This window comes from Vulpes vulpes, chromosome 9, assembly GCF_048418805.1.
Source record: "Vulpes vulpes isolate BD-2025 chromosome 9, VulVul3, whole genome shotgun sequence".
Classification (NCBI taxonomy): domain Eukaryota; kingdom Metazoa; phylum Chordata; class Mammalia; order Carnivora; family Canidae; genus Vulpes; species Vulpes vulpes.
Genome location: NC_132788.1, coordinates 61,242,908 through 61,265,496, shown reverse-complemented (window position 1 = coordinate 61,265,496; position 22,589 = coordinate 61,242,908). Strand labels below are relative to the sequence as shown.

At 42.0% G+C, this 22,589-nt stretch overlaps 1 protein-coding gene across 2 annotated transcripts in view; it reads right to left on the bottom strand.

Moving 5' to 3' along the window:
* The window catches only part of SEC13 (SEC13 homolog, nuclear pore and COPII coat complex component), a 32,802-nt gene that overhangs the window by 9,407 nt on the left and 806 nt on the right, over positions 1–22,589 (bottom strand). For both annotated transcript variants that reach the window (XM_026016864.2, XM_072720347.1), the window contains exons 2-8: positions 19,993–20,037; positions 18,708–18,823; positions 16,332–16,483; positions 15,586–15,719; positions 2,053–2,186; positions 1,504–1,627; positions 475–621 (exon numbers count right to left, since the gene is read on the bottom strand). In XM_026016864.2, coding sequence (XP_025872649.1) covers positions 475–621; positions 1,504–1,627; positions 2,053–2,186; positions 15,586–15,719; positions 16,332–16,483; positions 18,708–18,823; positions 19,993–20,037 — 852 coding nt within the window. The remainder of the gene's footprint in view (positions 1–474; positions 622–1,503; positions 1,628–2,052; positions 2,187–15,585; positions 15,720–16,331; positions 16,484–18,707; positions 18,824–19,992; positions 20,038–22,589) is intronic.

Here is a 22,589-nt window from a genome sequence, read left to right as displayed (position 1 = left end):
TTACACAGATTTCTAGAAATATGCCTCTTTGGTGTCTGACATAAACCTTCAATCTTTATGCTTTTGTTTATGGGATTTTTTTTTTAATCTATTAACTTTTGAGCAGTGCTAATTGAATGTCATTATGAAGACAAGGTGGTAAAATGGTGACGGTGATGGACTACCAGGGCAATGGGTTTGGATTTAACTTGGGCCTGATTACAAACTCTTCCACCTAATAGCTTTGTGGCCCCTCTGCAAGTCTAACTACCACTGTCAGCTTCTTTCATATTTGCAAAACCACCTCGGGACAGCAGGTGGAGGGGGGAAGGGCAGGGGATTGTAAGATTTAATGATATATTTAAGAGATGTGCTCAAAACAGTCTTCATTAAGGCTCCTTCCAAGCCTAACCTTATATGGAGAATTCAACTGCACTTTTTAGTGGGTGAAGACAAACAAAGCCCTGACCACCATGTCATGGAAATGGACTGTACCTTATTGTCTCCGCCCGAGACAGCCAGGATATTGGCTGTGATGGACCAGCTCACATGCCACACAACATCATTGAACTTGTGCAACAGTTTGGGTGACCATGTATTGCCTGAGGTGTCATCACAAGTCCAGATGAACACACGACCGTCCTGGGAAAAGACAGGTTAGAATCAGGGAAGGTAAGGCAAGGATCTTGAACTGGGGATATCCTCTCTATTTAGAGCCATATTGGACTTTTGCAGGAATGAGGTGGGATTTAGCAAAATGCACAGCCGAGACCGTCCTGGGTGTGCACAGATGTGATGGCCAATTTCCAGCCCAGCATTATCCCTTTACCCCAGGAACATATTTTACATTGGTTGCGTCTCCCAGGTTCTTGTGCTCATACTGGTTTCAGGTATGAACTTTATATGGCTAACTCTAAAATGTTCTCTAGGTTTTCCTCATGTCTGCCAAATCATCTCGTTTTGCCTTTGGCTCTAATTTTCTCAACCCAATGGGTATGGCTGTCTATAAACCAAGCTCAGAGAATGAGAAGGGACAAGTGTAAAAAGTCCTCAAATTTAGAACCAAACATAACAGGCTCAAGTGAAGCCTGGCTAACATTGGTCTATGGTGGAGTTAAGCATATAATTTAAGGCTTGTCCTTGGTTTTTCCTTTGTGATCTGTCTGTGAAGACTGATCTAGGTGAGCCCAAGATCCTAGGACTTCCAACTATCCTGGTCCCTGCTTGGGAACACTCTCAGAATGCACCTAGGCAGCACTCTTCCCCAGCTGCATAATGCTGAGGGGAAACTGGTCCGGAGTTGGCCCAACTCATAGCTCAGTGGAGGTAAGCCACTTGTGCCTTCTGATCAAGCCTTCTCCACAAGATGACCTGGCTCCTAGCACTGTCCTACTTGCCCTAGTCTAGAGGTGCCTGTTGCCTTGCCCTTACCTTTTTAGACTTTACCTTAGGGGGACTGTAATGGTTGATGGGACTTACTCAGAGATTAAACAACACGGGAAGCTCTCATGGATCTGAGCTGACCTGGGAGCAACTGGCGATGGTGCTGGTGGGTAAGCCAATGGAGGGGGCCCAGGCCACATCTCGAACCCAGTCACTGTGCGCTTCTAGTTTCTGTTCCTCCTTCCACTGGCCATCCTCCTCCTCCCTAACAGAGGAGACAGAAAGGGAAAATGCAGCAGCAGGTAGCAGCCCAGGTGTGTTTCCCACACCTCCATTGTACCCCCACCCTATAGGCTCTGCAGGGGCCAAGAAGCTATTCCATCTTTTTTATTTCATTCCTTGACCTTGTAGATTTTTACTCAGTTCATCAGCTATAGAATATTCTATGAAATGCTGTTTGTCCACAGCCAATGGCTCCAAGAATTGGGAATCAGGTAAAGAATTAAAGTACTCGAGCAAGGCCAAGTTGTTTTTAAAGGATGTCCTCTGACAGACTGAAAACCGTATTCTGTAGGCAGGAGGGGAAAAGAAGGGGATCCCATTTCTTCAGGACTGTGGCTGAGTCACAGCAGGTAGCAGGGTAGAAGGTAAGAAGTGTCCCCTTGAGGTAAGTCCACCACACCCACTTACTTCCACAGTTTGATGAGGTTGTCACAGCCGCCTGAAGCAAACTTCTTGATGTAGTTGGGCTTCTGTCCCGATGGCTGGTCTATAAGGCTTCCAGGCACAACAGCAGGGGCCCAACTGACGGCATTGCAGCCAATCTGTGAGGAAAGGGTTGGGGTGACTGCCCTTTAGCCCTGCAGCAAAGCCCTGCTTCTGCAGACTCAAAGCTGCAGTGTATCCCCCTCCAATTCTCAGGACAGGATTATTAGGACCACTGTTTTGTTTTTTAAGGATTAGCCCCCATGATGCTCCTTCAAGGAGTCCTAACAGTACATGTATTTTTCAGCAATATACATTTAAAGTAGGAGTTAGGGACTCCCCAGGAATTTTTTAAGAAACAGAACATTAAAAAAATATATGAACAGAAAGCACAGGTTCAGAAAAACATGCGAAGTTTAATGAAGTACTACTCTAAAGCACTCTTGTAACCACTACCAGTTCAAGATATCAAATTGCCATTTACCCTGGAAGCCCTGTCATTATGTCCCACCTGAGTCATAGCCATTCTTCCTTGGCAACATTTTCCTGACTTCTGATTTCTTCCTTTTTTTTCCCCTTTAGTTTTGTCACCCAAATATGCATCCCTAGATACTGTCTCACCATTTAAAATTTTTAATTTAATTTTATTTTAAAGATTTTATTTATTTATTTATTCATGAGAGACACAGAGAGAGAAAGAGGCAGAGACACAGGCAGAGGGAGAAGCAGGCTCCATGCAGGGAGCCCGAAGCGGGACTCGATGCCACGTCTCCAGGATCACGACCTGGGCTGAAAGCAGGCGCCAAACCCCTGAGCCACCCAGGGATCCCCAATTTTTTATTTTTTAAATTTTTTTTACATCTCCTTATTTATAGATTCCCCCTAATCTTTTTTTTGCCTTACCATTTCTTTGTTAAAGAAAGACCAGTCATCTGACTTACAGACTCTCAGGCTGATTTGCTATTTCACACTCAGACTTCTGAATTCCTAAAAATTGTCAGCTGGATCCCAGACTGGGTCAGACTCAAGTTTGACTTCTTTGTTAAGACTGCAGGCAGTAGGATGCCTGGGTGGCTCAGCGGTTGAGCCTCAGCCTTTGGCTCAGGGTGTGATCCCAGAGTTCCTCGATCAATCGATCGTATGAGGCTCCCTATGGGGACCCTGCTTCTCCCTCTGCCTGTGTCTCTGCCTCTCTCATGAATAAATACATAAAATCTTTAAAAAATATTAAAAAAAACACTACAGGCAGTAAATTATTCTTACATTGGGAGACAAATGACATCAGGTTGTCTTTTTATGGTATTAGTACCTATGAACAATTTATGCCTCTTAATTCATTGGACATTACAAAATGGTGATATAATATTCATTTCTTTGTTATTTATTATATAGAATAATCTAGACAGGGGAGATTTCCCTCATTAATATTTGGCTCCCCATGGGTACAGATCAGATAGGAAATGTAGGATAAATGTTTGACACATTCTTCAAGGATGAATGATTCTATTATTTTTTATTTTTAAAAATATTTTGTTTGAGAAAATGAACAAGAGCACAAGCAGAGACCTGCTGCTCTGGGATCCTAAGACCCTGGGATCATGACCTGAGATGGAGGGAGATGACTGAGCCACCCTGATTCTCTTTATAAACTCATGGTTTTAAGCATATTTGATGGGTTTCAGTTCACTGCAATTATTCTCATTTTTCTGACACCTAACTGCAGTACGTGTTCAAATTGGCTCCTCTGACTTAACTATATCAAAGTATGTCTTTGATCATTTCTGTTAGAGGTATCACAAAATGTCCCAGGCTTATCTCGTACATTTCCTGCCTCAGACCTAAGATCAGCCAGTTCCTCAAGAATTAGGGTTTCTTTTAGTGAGGAACTATATTTCAAGACTATAATCTGGTGCTAGGGATGCTCACTGCCACATAATTATTTTATCTCATTTCCTAACTCAACAGTCTCAGTTACTGCCAATACAATAAGTCAAAACATTTAAAAAAATGTTTGCAGTGTTCTCCCCATTCTCTGCCATAGGTGTTTTTTTTTTTTTTTTTTGGGAAGGAGCAGGGTGTTTAGTGTATGGTTACCAACATTAAAAGATCCTAGATCTCCAGCTCTGCATGTGACCACTTTAAAGAAAAAAAAAAAAAGATTTATTTACTGAGAGAGAGCATGCAAGTGGGGCGAGGGGGAGAGGGAGAGAGAGAACTTCAAACATACTCTGCTGAGCACAGAGCCTGATGCAGGGCTTGATCTCACCACCCTGAGATCATGACCTAAAAAAGCTGAAATCAAGAGTCCAACCCTTAACCAAGTGAACCACCCAAAGCCCCATGCCCACTTTTTAAACAGTTGCCTGATACCTTAACAGAGCATATAGCTATACTCTGCCTTATAACCCTCATTTAGTCTTAGTTCTCTACAGTTAACTATATTTGATGTCTTTCTAGTCATTTTTGTTGTCTGAAGCTTATTCTCTAGTAGATACCTCAGAAAGTGCTCATGGAAACAATAGTTTTTGAGTTCTGGCATAGCAGTAACAGTCTGTTTCTTTCTACTCCAAAATAAAATTTTAAGAGCAGCTTTGAGGTATTATTGACATTCATTGCTCATAAACCGCACAATCTAATGAGCTCTGGCATTGGTATACCCTGTAAAACGACCACTATAATCAAGATAAAAAACATGTCTCAAAGTGATGAAAGAAAAAAACTTCCAACCAAGAGTACTCTACCCACGGAAGTTATTCAGAATTGAAGGAGAGCTTTCCAAACAAGCAAATAATGAATGGAACTCATGACCACTAAGATTGCCTTACAAGAAATGTGAAAGAAGATTGCCTTACAAGAAATGTGAAAGCAGGTGGTGTCTGGATGGCATTCAGTTGGTTAAGCATTTGCCTTTAGCTCAGGTCATGATCTCAGGGTCCTGGGATCAAGCCCTACGTTGGGCTCTCTGCTCAGTGGAGAGTCTGCTTCTCCCTCTCCCTCTGCCCTTCCCCCCTAATCTGTGCTTTATCTCTGTTCTTTTTCAAATAATCTTTGGGGAAAAAAAGGGAAATGATAAAGGGTATTCTTTAAGTTGAAAAGAAAAGGTGCTTATTAATAACAGGAAAACATATGAAAGTAGAAAACTCACCAGTAAGGTAAATATGTAGTAAAAGTACTGGCCTAATCACAAATAAAGCTAATATGAAGATTAAAAGACAAAAGTAGTAAAAATAACTATGACTATAATAATTAGTTAAGGGATATGCAAGATAAAAAGATGCAAAATTTGACCTCAGAAACATAAAATGTGGGTGGAGAGTAAAAATGCATTCATGCATAAGTTCTTGCCAACTTCAAATAGACTGTTAAAGATAGATTATAAATAAATATCAGCCTCATGGTAACCATAAAGCAAAAACCTACAGTAGATACACAAAAGATGAGAAAGGAATCTAAGCAGACCAAGAAAGGAACAGAAAGGGGGCACCTGGGTGGCTCAGCAGTTGTATGCCTGCCTTTGGCTCAGGGCATGATCCCAGGGTCCCAGGATTGAGTCCCACAACAGGCTTCCCACGTGGAGCCTGCTTCTCCTTCTGCCTGTGTCTCTCATCAATAAATAAATAAAATCTTTTTTTTTTTTAAAGGAAGAAACAAAGAATCTATAAAACAGAGAACAATTAATAAGAATGGCAATAAGTACATACCTATCAATAATTACTTTAAATGTAAATGGTCTAAATGCTCCAATCAAAAGACAAAGGGTGAATGGATGAAAAAACAAGACCCATTTACCTGCCACCTAAAAGAGGTGGCTACCTCTTTTACCTTCACACCTAATGCTACCTTCACACCTAATGACACATAAGGGCAAACTGAAAGAACTGGAAGAAGATATTCCATGCAAATGGAGGGGGAAAAAAAAGCTGGAGTAGCAATGCTCAGGTCAGAACAGATCTCAAGCTGATCAAGGGTTGGATGCTTAAATGGCTGAGCCACCCAGGCGCCCTGAGAACAGACTTTAAAACAAAGACTGCAACAAGAGACAAAAAAGGGCATTACATAATGATAAAGGGATTAATTTAAAAAAATGAATAAATATAAACACATGGAAACTAAACAACATGCTACTAAACAACCAACAGATCAATGAAAAAATCAAATGAATAAAGAGAAAAGTGAAAATGGAAACATAAAGGTTCACAATCTTTGAGATGCAGCAAAACGAATTCTAAGAGGAGAATTGATTGTGATAGTCTACTGTGAGAAAGAAGAAAAATCTTAATCTAACCTTTCACCTAAAGGAACTAGAAGAACAAAACAAGCCCAAAAGTAGTAGAAGGAAGTAATACAGATCAGAAAGGAAATAAAATAGAGATGAAAACAACAGAAAAGATCAGTGAAACAGTGGTTTCTTCCAAAAGATTAAAAAAATTGGTAAATCAGCCAGACTCAAGCTAGGACTCAAATAAAATGAGAAATGAAAAAAAATTAAAAAAAAAAATTAAAAAAAATGAGAAATGAAAAAGGAGAAATTACAACTTAACACCACAGAAATATACAGGATTACGAGATTACTATGACAAGTTACATGACAACAAATTGAGCCACCTAGAAATGAATAATTCCTAGAAACATACAACGTTCCAAGACTGAATGAAGGAGAAAAAAATCTGAACAGACTGATTACTAGTAATGAAATTGGGGGAAAAAGAAAAGGCAGAAAAAAAATTGAATTGTAATCAAAAGACTTCCAACAAAAGTCCAGGACTAAATGGCTTCACAGGTGAAGTCTATCATACATTTATTTTAAAATTTATTTTAAAAAAGATTTTAAGTAATCTCTATACCCAATGTGGGGCTCAAACTCACAACTCTGAGATCAGGAGTTGCATGCTCCACTGATTCAGTCCAGTGACTCTCTACCAAACATTTAAAGAATGAGTATCTGCCTTCTCAAACTATTCCAAAACTAAAAAAGGAATGAATTCTTCCAAGTTTATTGCCAACATTACCCTGAAGAACTGCAGCTCAACCCCCAAATAAATAATCTGATTAAAAATGGGCAAAGGACCTGAAAATACATTTTCCAAAGATATACTGATGATGATGAACAGAGACATGAAAAGTATGCTCAAGCATCACTAATCAAATGCAAATCAAAACCACAATGAAATATCACCTCACATCAGTCAGAATGACAGTATCAAAAAGACAAGATAACGAGTGTTGCTGAGTATGTGGAAAAAAAGAGAACCCTCATGAACTGTTGGTGGGAGCATGAACTGGTATAACCATTATGGAAAACAGTAGGAAGGTTCTTCAAAAAATTAAGAATAAAAATACTGTATGATCCAGCAATTCCACCTTTGTGTATTTATCCAAAGAAAACAAAAACATTAATTCAGTAAGATATCTGCACTCCCTTGCTCCCTGCACATTATTTACAATAGCTAGGACATGGAAGCAACCTAAGTAACCATCGATGGATGAATGAAAGAAGAAATGTAGTGTGTGTGTGTGTGTGTGTGTGTGTATACACACACACACATACACACACACACAATGGAATATTATTCAACCATAAAAAATGAAATTGTGTCATCTGCAATAACATGGATGGATCTTGAGGGCATTATGCTAAATGAAATAAGTCAGAAAAAGACAAATACCACTTATATGTGGAATCTTAAAAGAAAAGGAAAAAAAAGGACTAACAGTTTGAAAAACTCTATGCTCATAGATACAAATAATGTGGGGGTTTAGGAGAGGGGTAATTGTGTAAAAGGGAGTCAAAAGATACCTCTAGGTATAAAATAAGTCACAGGGATGTAACATACACCTTGGTGACTATAGTTAATACTGTATTGCCTACCTGAAAGTTGCTAGGACAGCACTTCTTAGCACAAGAGACCAGTTTTTTTGTGTAACTATACACAGTGACACACGTTAACTAGACTTCTTGTGGTGATCATTATGCAGTGTATGCAAATATTGAACCATTATGTTGTATATATGAAATAAATGTATGTCAGTTATACCTCAATAAAAAAAATGATAAACTATTTTACTGAAAATCTAACAAAAAATAAACATATCCATCACTCTTGAAAGTTTCCTCTGGTCTCTTTCCTGACTCCTCTCCCCTGGCTTTGCTTTACACCCCAAACTTAGCTGATCTGATGTCACTTTAGTTCACTTTTCCTAGAATTTTAGATCCGTGGAATTCATAATATGTACATTTTGTCTGATTTTTTCACTCTGCATAAATATTTTAAAATTCATTCTTAATGTATCAGTACAATAGTCATTTCTTTTCATTGCTAAGAGCATTTGCACAGTTTGATTCATTCACCTACTGATACATATATAGATTACTTCCAGTTTTTGGCCTTCAAAGCTACTATGAAAAAAACAAAAAAACTTTTGTGTGAACTCGAAAGTCAGTTTTGCTGGTTATAAATTCCTGGCCCACGTGTTTTCCTTGAGTATTATGAATCTATTCTATGCATGGATCATTGCTGTTGAAAAGTCTGATGAAAGTCTAATTTTGTTTCCCTTATAAGTCACATGGCTTTTTTTCTCTAGATGGCCAAAGGATTTTGTTTGTTTAAAGGCTAGTAATTTTATTAAAATTATGTCTTTTTTTTTTTTGCTGGTGATTCTGATTATATGTAATAATTTTAATAATAAAATCTTAATTCAGTTTTTCTCATCTTGACTGATATTTTTTCACATTTTATAATATTTAAAAAATGTTTCTTAGCTTTATTTGAAACAGTGGGTGACGATTGTTTCTGTTTTGTGGCCATGTCTCTCTTTCGTCACTTATCAGGATGTTATTCTGCATCTTATTTTTTCTAAGTTTTTATTTTTTAAAGAGATTTTATTTATTTATTCATGAGAGACACACAGAGAGAGGCAGAGACATAGGCAGAGGGAGAAGCAGGGTCCCCTTGGGGATGTAGGACTTGATCCCAGGACCCCAGGATCATGATCTGAATGAGCCAAAGGCAGACACTCAGCCACTGAGCCATGCAGGTGCCCTTTAAGTTTTAATTTTCTTTTAAAGGTTTTATTTATTTATTCATGAGAGACACACACATAGAGAGAGGCAGAGACACAGGCAGAGAGAGAAGCAGGCTCCATGCAGGAAGCCTGATGTGGGACTCGATCCCAGGACTTCAGGATCATACCCTGGGCCGAAGGCAGGCACTAAACCGCTGAGCCACCAGGGATCCCCTAAGTTTGAATTTTGTTAGTTAACACAGTATTATATTAGTTTCAGGTGTACAACAGAGCAGTTCAACACTTCCATACAACACCTGGTGCTTGTCATGGCACATGCACTTCTTAATTCTCATTGCCTAATTCACCCATCCTCCCACCTGCCTCATGGAAACCTTTTTTTTTTTTCATAAGAAACATCTTTATTTTTTATTTTTTTTTTAATTTTTATTTATTTATGATAGTCACAGAGAGAGAGAGAGAGAGGCAGAGACACAGGCAGAGGGAGAAGCAGGCTCCATGCACCGGGAGCCCGACGTGGGATTCGATCCCGGGTCTCCAGGATCGCGCCCTGGGCCAAAGGCAGGCGCCAAACCGCTGCGCCACCCAGGGATCCTTTCATAAGAAACATCTTTAAAACATTCAGAATACTCAGGATAATCAAGGCTAATGTTCCTATAAATTCCTTACGTGTATTATGTACATTCAGAAAAGTGTAAATTACTCATATATTATACTCAAAACCCTTTATAGTCTGCTAACTTGCATGTACTCTCAAATTAGAAACATCTGAAGTAACATGCTGCCTACTAGCCTACAAACCACTTTGTATATATTTTTCCTTTTTTGTGAGTCAAACTTTGTGATTTCACCTCAAATACTTTTGTTACTTTTATGTGAAATTAGCTTTTCTGACAAAGTGTGATTCAAGAAAGCCTTTCAAGTTGAGAAGTCTGTTTTTGTTAATGTATGTGTTGACAAATGTGACAACTTGCTTTCAGAATTTCTTGGATCTGTTCCCTTCCCTGACTTTGGTCTATATTCTTTCCTTTTTCTGTGTCTCCTGCTCAATTTTGATTTCACTCCCAGCAGTTTCTCCTCCTTACAAGAGAACTTTGTGAGGAGAAGCAAAAAACTTTGTTACAGAAGCAAGCCCTGATGGGTTATAAAGGTCAGATTTCTACAAGCCCCTTTAGTCTTTCTGAGGGTGGGTGGCCTGCACCCACCTGATATAATATGGTACAAAACCCCTCCTGGTCAGTTCTCCGAAGATAATACAGATAGCCAGTAAGCATGTAAAAATGTGCCCAATATTAGTTGTTGGAGAAATTCATATTGAAGCCACAACGAGGTACCACTTCACACCCACTTGGATGGCTATAACAACAACAACAACAACAAAAGCCAAACCCAAACCTAACCATGACAACAAGAGTTGGCAAGGATGCTGGAAACCATGTAAAATGGTACAATTAACTTGGAAAGCAGTTTAGCAATATCCCAAAAAAGTTAAACAGAGGGATCCCTGGGTGGCGCAGTGGTTTTGCGCCTGCCTTTGGCCCAGGGCGCGATCCTGGAGACCCAGGATCGAATCCCACGTTGGGCTCCCGGTGCATGGAGCCTGCTTCTCCCTCTGCCTGTGTCTCTGCCTCTCTCTCTCTCTCTCTCTCTCTCTGTGACTATCATAAATAAATAAAAATTAAAAAAAAATTTCCTTGGGTATATACCTAGGAGTAGAATTACTAAGTCAGATGGAAAGTCTCTGTTTAACTTTTTTTTTTTTTAATTTTTATTTATTTATGATAGTCACACAGAGAGAGAGAGGCAGAGGCACAGGCAGAGGGAGAAGCAGGCTCCATGCACCGGGAGCCCGACGTGGGATTCAATCCTGGGTCTCCAGGATCGCGCCCTGGGCCAAAGGCAGGCGCCAAACCACTGCGCCACCCAGGGATCCCCTATACCCAAGAAAATTAAAAACATATGCTCACAAAAAAACTTAGACATGAACGTTCATAGCAGCATTATGCATAATGGCTGTAGAAGTCTATTAACCAATAAGTGACTCAACAAAATATCTAAATTCACATGCCAGAATATCAAAAAGCCAGTAAAAGGTATAAAGCGCTGATACACACCATGACATGAACCTTGAAAACATGTTAAGAAGCCAGTCACAAAAGGCCACATATAGGCATACTTCATTCAATTGTGCTTCACTTTACTGAGCTTCACTGTTACTGTATTTTTTTTTTTTTTTTTTTTTTTTTTTACAAATTGAAGGTGTGTGGCAACTTCGTGTCAAGTCTACTGGTGCCATTTCTCCAACATTTGTCAATTTTGTGTCTCTGTTCACATTCTGGTAATTCTCACACTATTTCAAGCTTATTCATTACAGTGATCTGTGATCAGCAATCTTTGATGTTACTACTGCAGTTGTTTTGGGGCGCCATGAATTACATCCATATAAAATGGCAAGCTTATCTGATGTTGTATGTGTTCTGACTGCTCCACTGACTGGCTGTTATCCCATCAACTGCCCTCTCCTTGTGTCTCCCTACCCCCTGAAGGACAACAATACTGAAATTAGGCCAATTAATAACCATACAATGGCCTCTAAGTGTTCAAGTAAAAGGAAGAGTCTCATGTCTTTCTAAATCAAAAGCCAGAAATAAATCATCTTAGTGAGGAAGGCATGTCAAAAGCTGAGACAGACCAAAAAAGCTAGGCCTCTTGCACTGAACAGCCAAGTTGTGAAAGCAAAGGAAAAATTCTTGAAGTAAATTAAAAGTGCTATTCCAATGAACACACAAGAAAGAAAGCAACACAACCTCATGGCTGATATGGAGAAGGTTTTAGTGGTCTGGAGAGAAGATCACACCAGCCACAACATTCCCTTAGCCAGAGCCTAATGGAGGCAAGGCCTTAACTTTCTTCATTTCTTTGAAGGAGAGAGATGAGCAAGTTCCGCTAAGAGATATCTGAAGCTAGCAGAGGTAGTTCATGAGGTGTAAGGAAAGAAACGCTCTATTACATAAAAGAGCAAGGTGAAGCAGCAAGTGCTGATAGAGAAGCTGTAGCAAGTCATCCAGAAGATCTACCTGAGATCATTAATGAAGGTGGTTACACTACGTAGCAGATTTTCAATGCAGATGAAATGGTCTTCTACTGGAAGATGTCACCTAGGATTTGCCTGGCTTCAGAGCTTCCATGGACAGGCTGACTTTCTTGTTAGGGGATAATGCAGCTGGTGACTTGAAGTTGAAGCCATCTGCCATCCAGATAATCCCAGGACCCTTAAAAATCATGCTAAATCTCCTCTGCTTGTCATCTTTAAATGGAAGAACAAAGCCTGGATGACAGCACATCTGTTTACAATGTGGTTTACTGAATATTTTAAGCCCACTGTTGAGACTTCCTGCTCAAAGACTCCTTTAAAATGTTAACTGCTCACTGAAAATACATCTGGTCACCCAACAGCCCTGACGGGAGACATACAATGACATTGTCATTTTTATGCCTGCTAACACAATATCCATTCAGCAATTTTCAAGGATTAAGGAGGAGTTTCTACCTTCGAGACTTATAATTTAATAGTTATTATAATATGGTTATAACTGCCATTGTGATTCCTTTGGATCTGGGCAAAGTGAAAACCTTGTGGAGAGGATTCACCAATCTAGACGCCATTAACAACATTTGTGATTCATGGGAAGAGGTCAAAATATAAGCACGAATAGGAGTTTATAAGAAATTGATTCCCACCCTCATGGATGACTGTTCAAGACTTCAGGGGAGACATAACTGCAGATGTGGTGCAAAAGCAACCAGAATAAGAAGTGGAGACTGAAGACGTGACTAAATTGCTGTAATCTCATGATCAAACTTTAACAAGATGAGGAACTGCTTCTTATAGATGAGCAAAGAAAGTAGGTTTCTTGGGGCACCTGGGTAGCTCAGTGGTTAAGCGTCTGCCTTTGGCTCGGGGCCTGATCCTGAAGTCACAGGATCGAGTCCCACACTGGACTCCCTGCATGGAGCCTGCTTCTCTCTCTGCCTATGTCTCTGCCTCTCTCATGAATAAATAAATAAAATCTTAAGAAAAAAAAAAAAGTTTCTTGGGATGGAATCTACTCCTGAAGATGCTGTGAAGACTGGTGAAATGACAACAAAGGATTTACAATATTCCATACATTTAGCTGATAAAGCAGCAGAAGGATTTGAGAGGATTGACTACAATTCTGAAAGTTCTAGTGCAGGTAAAATGATATCAAACAGCATTGCATGCTACAGAGAAATCATTTGTGAAAGGAAGAGTCAACTGATGCAGGAAACTTCAATGTGGTCTTATCAGTCAGCAGCCATTAGCACTGAGGCAAAACCCTCCAGTAGCAAAAAAATATTACAACTCGATGACAACTCTGATAATGCTAAGCATCTTTCGGCAACAGAATAAATTTTAATTAAGGTATGTTTTTAAGACTCAATGCTATAACTGCATACTTAAGAGACTTGTAAGACAGTGTAAATATAACTTTTATATGCACTGGGAAACCAGATTCCTGACTCCCTTTATTGCAATAGTCTGGAACCAAACCCACCACAGCTCTGAGGTATATCTGTGTTGTAGGATACCACTCCGAGGAAACATTGCCAATAGGCCAATCCATACAGACAGAAAGTAAGTTAGCGGCTGCCTAGGTAGGAGGCAGGGTGGAGAGTGACTGCTAATGAGCATTATTTTGGGGGGGAGGAAAAAGTTCAGAAAATTAGCAGTGATAGTTGCACACTTTGTGAATGTGACTAAAACTTACAGAAATATATACTTTATAAAGGGTGAATTTTATAAGTCAATGGTATATTAGTTTTAAAAAATAGTTAAAAGCAAAAGAAATCCTTTTTTTTTTTTTTTTTTTTAATTTTTATTTATTTATGATAGTCACAGAGAGAGAGAGAGAGAGGCAGAGACATAGGCAGAGGGAGAGGGAGAAACAGGCTCCATGCACCGGGAGCCCGATGTGGGATTCGATCCCGGGTCTCCAGGATCGCGCCCCGGGCCAAAGGCAAGCGCCAAACCACTGCGCCACCCAGGGATCCCGAAGCAAAAGAAATCCTAAAACTTCTCCTACTGCTTTTTTTTTTTTTTTTTTTTTAAAGATTTTATTTGTTTATTCATGAGAGACACACAGAGAGAGGCAGAGACACAGGCAGAGGGGAGAAGCAGGCTCCACATAGGGAGCCCGATATGGGACTCGATTCCGGGACTCCAGAATCACGCTCTAGGCCAAAGGCGGCGCCCAACCGCTGAGCCACCCAGGGATCCCCTCCCTGCTGGCTATTTCGGCAATACTCTCCTTCTCAGGTCTGTTAGAAGGCACCTTATTGCTTCTTCCTGTTCAGATAACCAATACCATGCAGTTTTGTGGTTGTTGGTTTATTCCTCTCTGCTTCTATTTTGGAGTTTGTGGAAATATCTTGTTACCTAGTTTTATTGTAAATGCTCGTGAAGTTTTGGTTGTGCTCTCTAGCTGCTCTGTTGGGTTTTTACAGAGATGAGAAAAGACTGAAAAGCTGTGATGCCACTCCGTACCATGTTCTCAGAAGTCTCTCAGCCTACTCATTTTTCCAAGTAAGTCAGCAGATGGGAATCTGAGTACCTTAAGTAAAGACTCTGAGACAGGCTCTTGGAGGTTCTAGGGGCTGGACAGACTATGGATCCCCTGAATTTGAGAAGTACCCAAGTACAGCATCAAGCTTGGGAGCTACTAGGTTTCCATCTGGGTAGATTTCAGAAATGTTTGGGGCCACCAAAGCTGGAACTGTTGTATAGTGAGAAGGTATACAGAATCTGGGTTCTAACTCTGGCACAGGACCTTCTCTAAATCATTTACTTTTTCTGACCCTCATCTGTCTTGCCATAAAATGGGAACAGAATGGCTTACTTGCATGCCTATAAACTTGGTAGCTTCTTCTTTCATTTACAGACACTTGTAAGGAATACATGACACACAGTAAGGGTTAAGTACTGTGAGAGATTCTTTACTGTCTACAGTGCTTTCTGGACTATTTTAGCCATAATATCTAATGACTGAAGTGCAAGGAACTGAATTCCTAGGATGTTCTTTATAACACTACTCAGTTCTGGGGGTCCCAATGACCACTGTAAACATGTCAACTTGAGGTGTCCATAGCAAAGGCAGCAGGTAGACAGGCTACTGCTGCCACCTTGCCAAGGTCCTGGCCCTGCCTGGTTTGGGAGCTTGCTAAAAGGAACCTGTGCCAACCCCTGCCCTGGGCCGAATGAGGCTGGTACAGCCTGGCCTCCCTGCATGCAGCCTCTGTCTGGCTTCAGAGCTAAAGAGGCTCAAAACTGACCCACCAAGCACGTCTGAGCATCATTCCCTCCCCAGCCCCCCGCACAGCAGTGATGCTACTCCTGCCACTCTCTCAAGAGTCTCCAGGAGACACATAGCAAGGCAACAAAAGCACACTCCATGTACAGGCAAGGTCTAGACTTACAGTATGAGCATTGTTGATCTTCTTTACTTCCCACTGGCCCTCTCCGGTGTATGTCAGCAGGGAGATGGCCCCATCTGAGCTCCCACAGGCCAGTATTAGGCCGTAGTCATGGGGGGCCCAGCACACAGAGTTTACTGCAGGAAGGAGAGAGCCATAGTTAGCAGACTTTGTTTCCCAGGTTTATCATTTTACTAAATTTGAAAAATAAAATTGCAGGGATCACTAGGAGGAAGTTTTAATTTTGTCAATTAAGGAGACTTAAAAAGCTCATCATCAAAAAAAAAAAATAATAATAATAAAAAAAAGCTCATCGTCCATGAATATAATAATTTCATAAACTACCGTCTACTTTAACAAAAAGCAAGATGGGGTGAAATAGATAAAGGGGATTAAGAGTACACTTACTGTGATGAGCGTAATGGACAGAAATATCGAGTCAGTATAATATACACTTGAAACCAATGTAACACTGTATGTTGATAAAAATAAATGAATAAAACCAGGGGAATAAAAGCAGACAGGAAGTAATCTGAGAATAAAGGCCAGTACTTTAAATGAATAAATTTTTTAAAAAACTTACTGTTTTTTCCTTTTCTTATTTCGCTTGAAATTGTCTTTAGGTCCTAGGGCCTTACCTCTGCTGTAGACAGCAGAAAAGCCAACCAAACCCAAGGGACAAAGGAGGAGCATCACAACGGAAAGGAATGCAAGGCCCCACCCACCTGCTCCCACTACACTCACTGTACCTGAGGAGTCATGTCCTGTGTGCTCGTGTGTCTTCTCCCAGGTGCCATTTTCCTCCTTCCAGATAATGACTTTCCGGTCATAGGAGCAGGATGCCAGGATGTTGCCATACATGGGGTGGGCCCAGGCCACTTGCCACACAGGACCCTCGTGACTACAAAGGGACAGACAGGGTCAGAGGCTGCTCAGATGGGTCACAGGAACCTGTGGTACTCTCCTAGCCACTACTCTGGACTGAACTGAATGGCTTTCTTGGTAGGCAGATACAGTATCTCAGGACAGAGTTGCCTAAGAATTTTGTAACGGAGAGTTATAGGATGTCACTGCCAAAAGGGACCTTTGTTGGGCAGTAAAGGTCCTGAGGCCCAGGGGCTTTGAAAGTAAGTCAGGACTTTAATTCAGCTTCTCTATCCTGACCTGCCATAACCCTCCCTTGTCCCACAGTGTAGCCAGTACCACCTACATCTGCCATCATCAGAAGCCTCTCAGCCTATTCATTTGTGCACCAATCAATCCAGGGTTTGTACCTATAATTGCTCAGAAGTGTTTGTAGAGTAAATTGTTCTTCTGATCTTTATGCATTCACCTGGTCAGTAATATCTGAGCACATACCTGGTGCTGGGCTCTGTACTGGGGCTGTCTCTGAGGTGCAGGGAAGGGTGGGCACGCAGCACACAAGAAGTGACACGGCAGAGAGGTGATGGCCCAGGCTTTTCCACCCCCACTCCCCATTCACTAGCTGCTTGACTTTAGGTAAGGGTTATGTCTTTTCTGTGGCTTAGTCTCCCAATGGAGATACCAGCAAGACTTCTTTCACAGTGTGCTCATGAGGGGGAAATATGTGTGATAACTCATGTAAAAAGCTTGAACAATGCTGGGCACAAGAAAAGGAAAAACCACTCATGCCTGTCAGCTGCTATTGCTGTTCATTGTTCACTCCTCTACCCCAGGGCTGCAGACACTCAATGTGTCCTCCTCTTTCTGGCTGGGACAATTTCCAGGCCCCACAAAGTAGCTGCCAAGGAAACTCGGAAGAGATACAAATGTCCTATAACTAGCAGTTCAACTGAGGCAAAAAAAAGGGAGGAGGTGTGAATCTTTTTTATCCCTCTAATATCGTACATCATTTAAGCATGAGAAAAAGACGGCAGAAGAAAGGGCCAAGTAACAGCAGATGCGATCGCCTCTGCCAGTGCCGGTGCCAGGTAGCTCTCTGCACAGCCTGGGGCTGCTCCTGCTACACAAGTAGCATCTGACCCCTTAGTCACTCAGTTTTTGACTCAAGAAGAGAGGGACTCCGTCTCCCCAGATGATTACTTAGTTATGCCTTCTTTAATTCAGTTACCAAATGTGTACTGAACTCCTATTCATCAAGGTTAATTTCTCCTGTGCAGTCTGCTGAAGGCTTTGGTCCCTTCTCAGAATAATGGATACAATACACAGAGCTAGACTTATAAAGGAAATCCAATGAAATGAAATACAGTTAGTGAAATGTTGAAGAAGGATTTATAACATCGTGATACATGTACTTCTTTGATAGCACATTAACAAACTCGAGTGGGAGGTCTAATAACCACTCTCATCTCAAAGTAGTGATGAGCCTAAATGCTACTTTGAGACAGCTGTAACTGGAATGTGCTATAAAGATATCTGTGTCTTCTACTGGTAACAAAGTTACAGGTGTTCTGAATACTGCTGTGGTTTCTAGCCTAAATCCATCATTGAAGGAAATGCTAAATATGAGTCACTGACAATAAAGATGTGATTTTTTTCTTTTTTTTATCTCAGCCCCAGTTCACCAGTCCCTGAATTCTATCCACAAAACCGTTGGAGATCTGTGGAACTCAGGTTAAGAATTCCCATTTATTTGAAATGTAGTGGACTGAGGGATAGTAGTAGGGATGTAGCCATAAAAATGAGCCAGGATCTCAAGAATCTTAGTAGGGAGAGGGGAAATCAAACATTTGTAAATATTCACTGAATATCTGCTATGGGCAGGCAAATAGGTAAGATTATAGAACTTACATAATTACTAATGCATTCTTACATAAACATTATTGCCTTTGAGTGGTACTTTAGATCATTTGGCTAAATTTAAAAAAATGTTCTTTCCACTTTTAAAAGTAACAGCAGCTACTGAAGGCATGCTGTGGACTCTTACCCAAGGTCTTCTGGTAGGTTTTTGGATGGCAAAGTTGAGATTCATCCTGGATCCATCAGCCTGGAATGTCTGTTGAGAACGGCTGCCTAGCTGGGATCTAGGTATCTTCTCTGCTAACTGCACTGTGGGGCTTCTTTGATCTGGGTCCTCAGCTTTTCCCGCCATGCCTGAGAAGCTCAGCCATTCTGAGACCTCACCCAGACTTGGCTGCACTTACCCTCTGAGGTCGGCAATGAGGATCTGTCCTCCATTTCGCACATCGAAGATTTTGACGGACCTGTCTGAGGAGCAGGTTGCCAGGCGGGTGCCATAGTAGTCCATCTGGGCATCGTGCTGCAAAGGGAGGATAGCTTGGGAAGCCTGCAGGCTGGGCGGATGAGGGTGGGGTAGGGTAGGACAGTCACCAGGACAGAGTCTAGTTTGGATCAGAGTTTACCAGATATTAATCTAATCTCAAAGGAGCATCACTATCAGGCAACAAGCTAGCATCTCTACATTCTCATTTCTCTGACCGGCAATGTCATTCTGAAAGGGACCAGAAAAACCATACCTAGCTGCCTTCAGACTCTTTACATACACAGGGGAAGTCGTTTCCAACCCTATTCTGTAGGGTGGGTATGGGAGACAAAACACTGGCTATCTAGCCTCCCTTTTCTTCTTCCTTCCTCAGGCCCCACCCTGTTCTGAGGCGCTATGGGCTACTGGGGAAGACATCCAGAGGTTCAGCTCAGCCCCAGAACCCAGGGCTCCAAAGAGGTATGGTTAGACTGCATCCAGGAAACATATACAACTGTGAGACCAGGCAGCCTCTCAGGAGACAAAAAGCAACTGTTGGTGGGCAGGAGCCCTGAGATGAAACACTGTAAGCTGACTGACCAGGGTCTTACTCAAAGGCTGCCTGGACTGCGTGGCCCTGCATGAAGCAGTCTGCATCTTTGCTTCTGGGGACTTTACCCTCTGGACCTTCTCCCACCACTCTGCCCTCTGATACTGAGCTCTGCGTTTGCCTCTCAGAAAACGCCCTGAGTTAATGACTTCTGGTTCAAAGGGCTTTGCCCGGCCTACTGTGTGTGGTGGTCCTACCTGGCTGTGCTCTGGGCTTTCACTGTGCCTGCTCTCTGCCTTTATACTGAGTTACCTTCCCATTCTCTTCTTTCAGCCCCCTTTCCAGTGGAGCTAAGCACTCGCAGCATGAGGAAGGCAGGTGGGAAGATTATTGTTAAACTTTCACACCGGCTCAGCCTCCATCCCAGAGCAGGTTACCTTGCTGGCCTGAAGACCGAGGGCCTTGAGCTATAAACTCTTCCTAGGTTTCTCCCACCAGAGTGACCAGAATGCCCAGTACTGGCAACCAGGGAGGCAGGGCTGGGAGACTGACCATATACTAAGGCTACAGTTTGATTACAGGGTGCCACGCCACACCAGATACATGAATGATCAACAGAAAAGCTTCCCCCGCACTGAAATGCCCACATGTGAGAGAAGGCTAAAGGAATACTTACAATCATATCCTCATGGGAGGTGTCCACAGTGTTAATTACTGACACCTAGAACCAAAGATATAGTTGGTAAAAGAACAGAGGGCAGTTAGAACGCAATCACCTTATTAAACGTACCAGTCATTTCTAAAGTTCTTGACTGCATTTGTTCGCTCACTCATTACACATTTACTTTAAGTATCTTCTTTTTGCCAAGCACCGTGTCAGTGACTGGAGATACAGACACAAATAAATATTTCTTGCCCCTGAAAATCTCATAAGTAATGCTAACATGGAAAGATAGGTACTTTAACAGCAGTTTACGTGTAAGCCTGAGGAACTGGTGGTGGCAGACATGAATTGGGACTTAGATGATGAGGACTTTACCAGGTGGCTCAGGGGGAAAACGTACAGTCCAAGCAGAGGCAATAACATGAACAGAGAGGGGAGAATGGCAAGCAGTCTTGGCTACCTCTGAGGGTGAAGGAGGATGCTGGAGGATCTATGGCTGTTGTTCCTTTTCTGGATGACAGAGCTTCTGATTTACAGGCAGTTTGGGCAGAACAGTTAATACCTAAGCCTTGGAGAACCAATTCAAGGCAGACAGCTTCCTGGTCCACCACTTATGACAGGTTCTAGGCTGTCACCCACTGGGATCCAGGGTTGAACAACTTAGGGAGCTGGAACACAGCTGCATGGTCTTCACCCTCTCACTCCTCTTTAAGGTCCAGCTCAAATTATGCCCGTTTTGAAGGTTCCCAGATTCTCCAACTTGCTGAACTCCTCTGAATATCTGAAGCACTGAGAGCACAACAGTTCACACTCTTTCTTTTCTGAAAACAGACGCAGGGTCTGTGTCACCTACAGTTCTGAATCTTTTCAAATTACCAGCACAGTGTTCTGCAACCAGAAGGAACTCAGTGACTGCTTGCTGACTGCTTGAGAACAAAACCAGACAGTTTTACTCTTTAAACTCCTGGGATAGGGATCCCTGGGTGGTGCAGCGGTTTGGCACCTGCCTTTGGCCCAGGGCGCGATCCTGGAGACCCGGGATCGAATCCCACGTCAGGCTCCCGGTGCATGGAGCCTGCTTCTCCCTCTGCCTGTGTCTCTGCCTCTCTCTATCTCTCTGTGACTATCATAAGTAAATAAAAATTAAAAAAATATTAAAAAAAAAAATAAACTCCTGGGATAGAAAAGGGCTAAAAGGGAGGTTTCAGTTTGGAACTGGTATTCCTTACCACGATCCCCATTTCATCTTTTTCCAGCAGAAGCCCTACAAGTATAAAGTCTGATTTGACTTTTCAGAAAAGTGGACACTGGAGGAGACAGTTGCCAAGCAGTTCAAAAGGTACACATCAAGTAAGCACAGGTTCTCTCATCAAATTCGAGACTCCCTAATAAGGGGACCTCCAAGGTCTGCAAAAGCAAGTAAGAAAGATAAAAGAGAAGTGTCTCCTACTCTTGCCAAGCAGTCTAGGTTACAAAGGGCTTTCACATATGCACCAGGAAGGACAAAGGTCAGAATTAACTGAAGCCGTCTGATAACTAAGGAACTGAAGGAGGCTAGAGAAGAGGGAGCACTTGCCAAAGTCACAGAGATTGTTAAAAGTGGAGCTGGAAAACAGCCTGACCTGTTAATTCCCGGCTCACAAAGCTTTCCACTCCACTAGGCTGCCTATCCAGAACACACAGTAAGTAGTTGTTACACTAAATTCTCTAAGTCAATGGCTGAGGGCTAAGGAGAGTCAAGAAGAAAAGGTTCCTGGTAGTTTCATACCAGGTCACTAACTAGCAGGGATTTTTAACCACTTTCACCCACCAGCCAGGACTGGTGAACCACACTTCTGAACAAGTGTTTTAAAAGCTCCCTTCTTGGGGATCCCTGGGTGGCTCAGCGGTTTAGTACCTGCCTTTGGCCCAGGGCCTGATCCTGGAGTCCCGGGATCCAGTCCCACATTGGGCTCCTGCATGGAGCCTGCTTCTCTCTCTGCCTCTCTCTGTGTCTCTCATGAATAAATAAAAATAAAATATTAAAAAAATAAAAAAATAAAAGCTCCCTTCTAAAAAAGTCCTCCCTCCTGAGCACCTCACATTGTCTGATCCTTGTTAAGTAGTAAGAGGCAGTGCCCTTAAAACAATTAAGCTCTTCAGAATTGGTTGAAGAGTTAAAATTTCATTTAGAGAGAGCTGAGTATCAGCTTAAGAGATTACTGTTATTATTATTTTTTAAGGATTTTACTTATCTATTCATGAGAGAGACAGAGAGGGGCAGAGACACAGGCAGAGGGAGAAGCAGGCTTCACGCAGGGAGCCGGATGCAGGACTCGATCCCAGGACCCCGGGACCACCACCTGAGCTGAAGGCAGACGCTCAACCAGGGGCGCCCAGAGCATAATAGATTCTACTCAGCGGCTGAAGTATCAGGGGCCTAAAGAGATGCGCAGTTTCAGGGCAAGACCTAAACCCAGTGTCCTGACTTCTGGTTCCCAAAGGTTCCCTCAAACCCCAGGCACACCCATTGTCCTGAGCACGGGTTACCTGAGCCCGGCACCCCTCCACCCCCTGCCCACGCAGGCTCCAGGGACGCGCTTTTATTTATCAGTTATCATCCATTCACT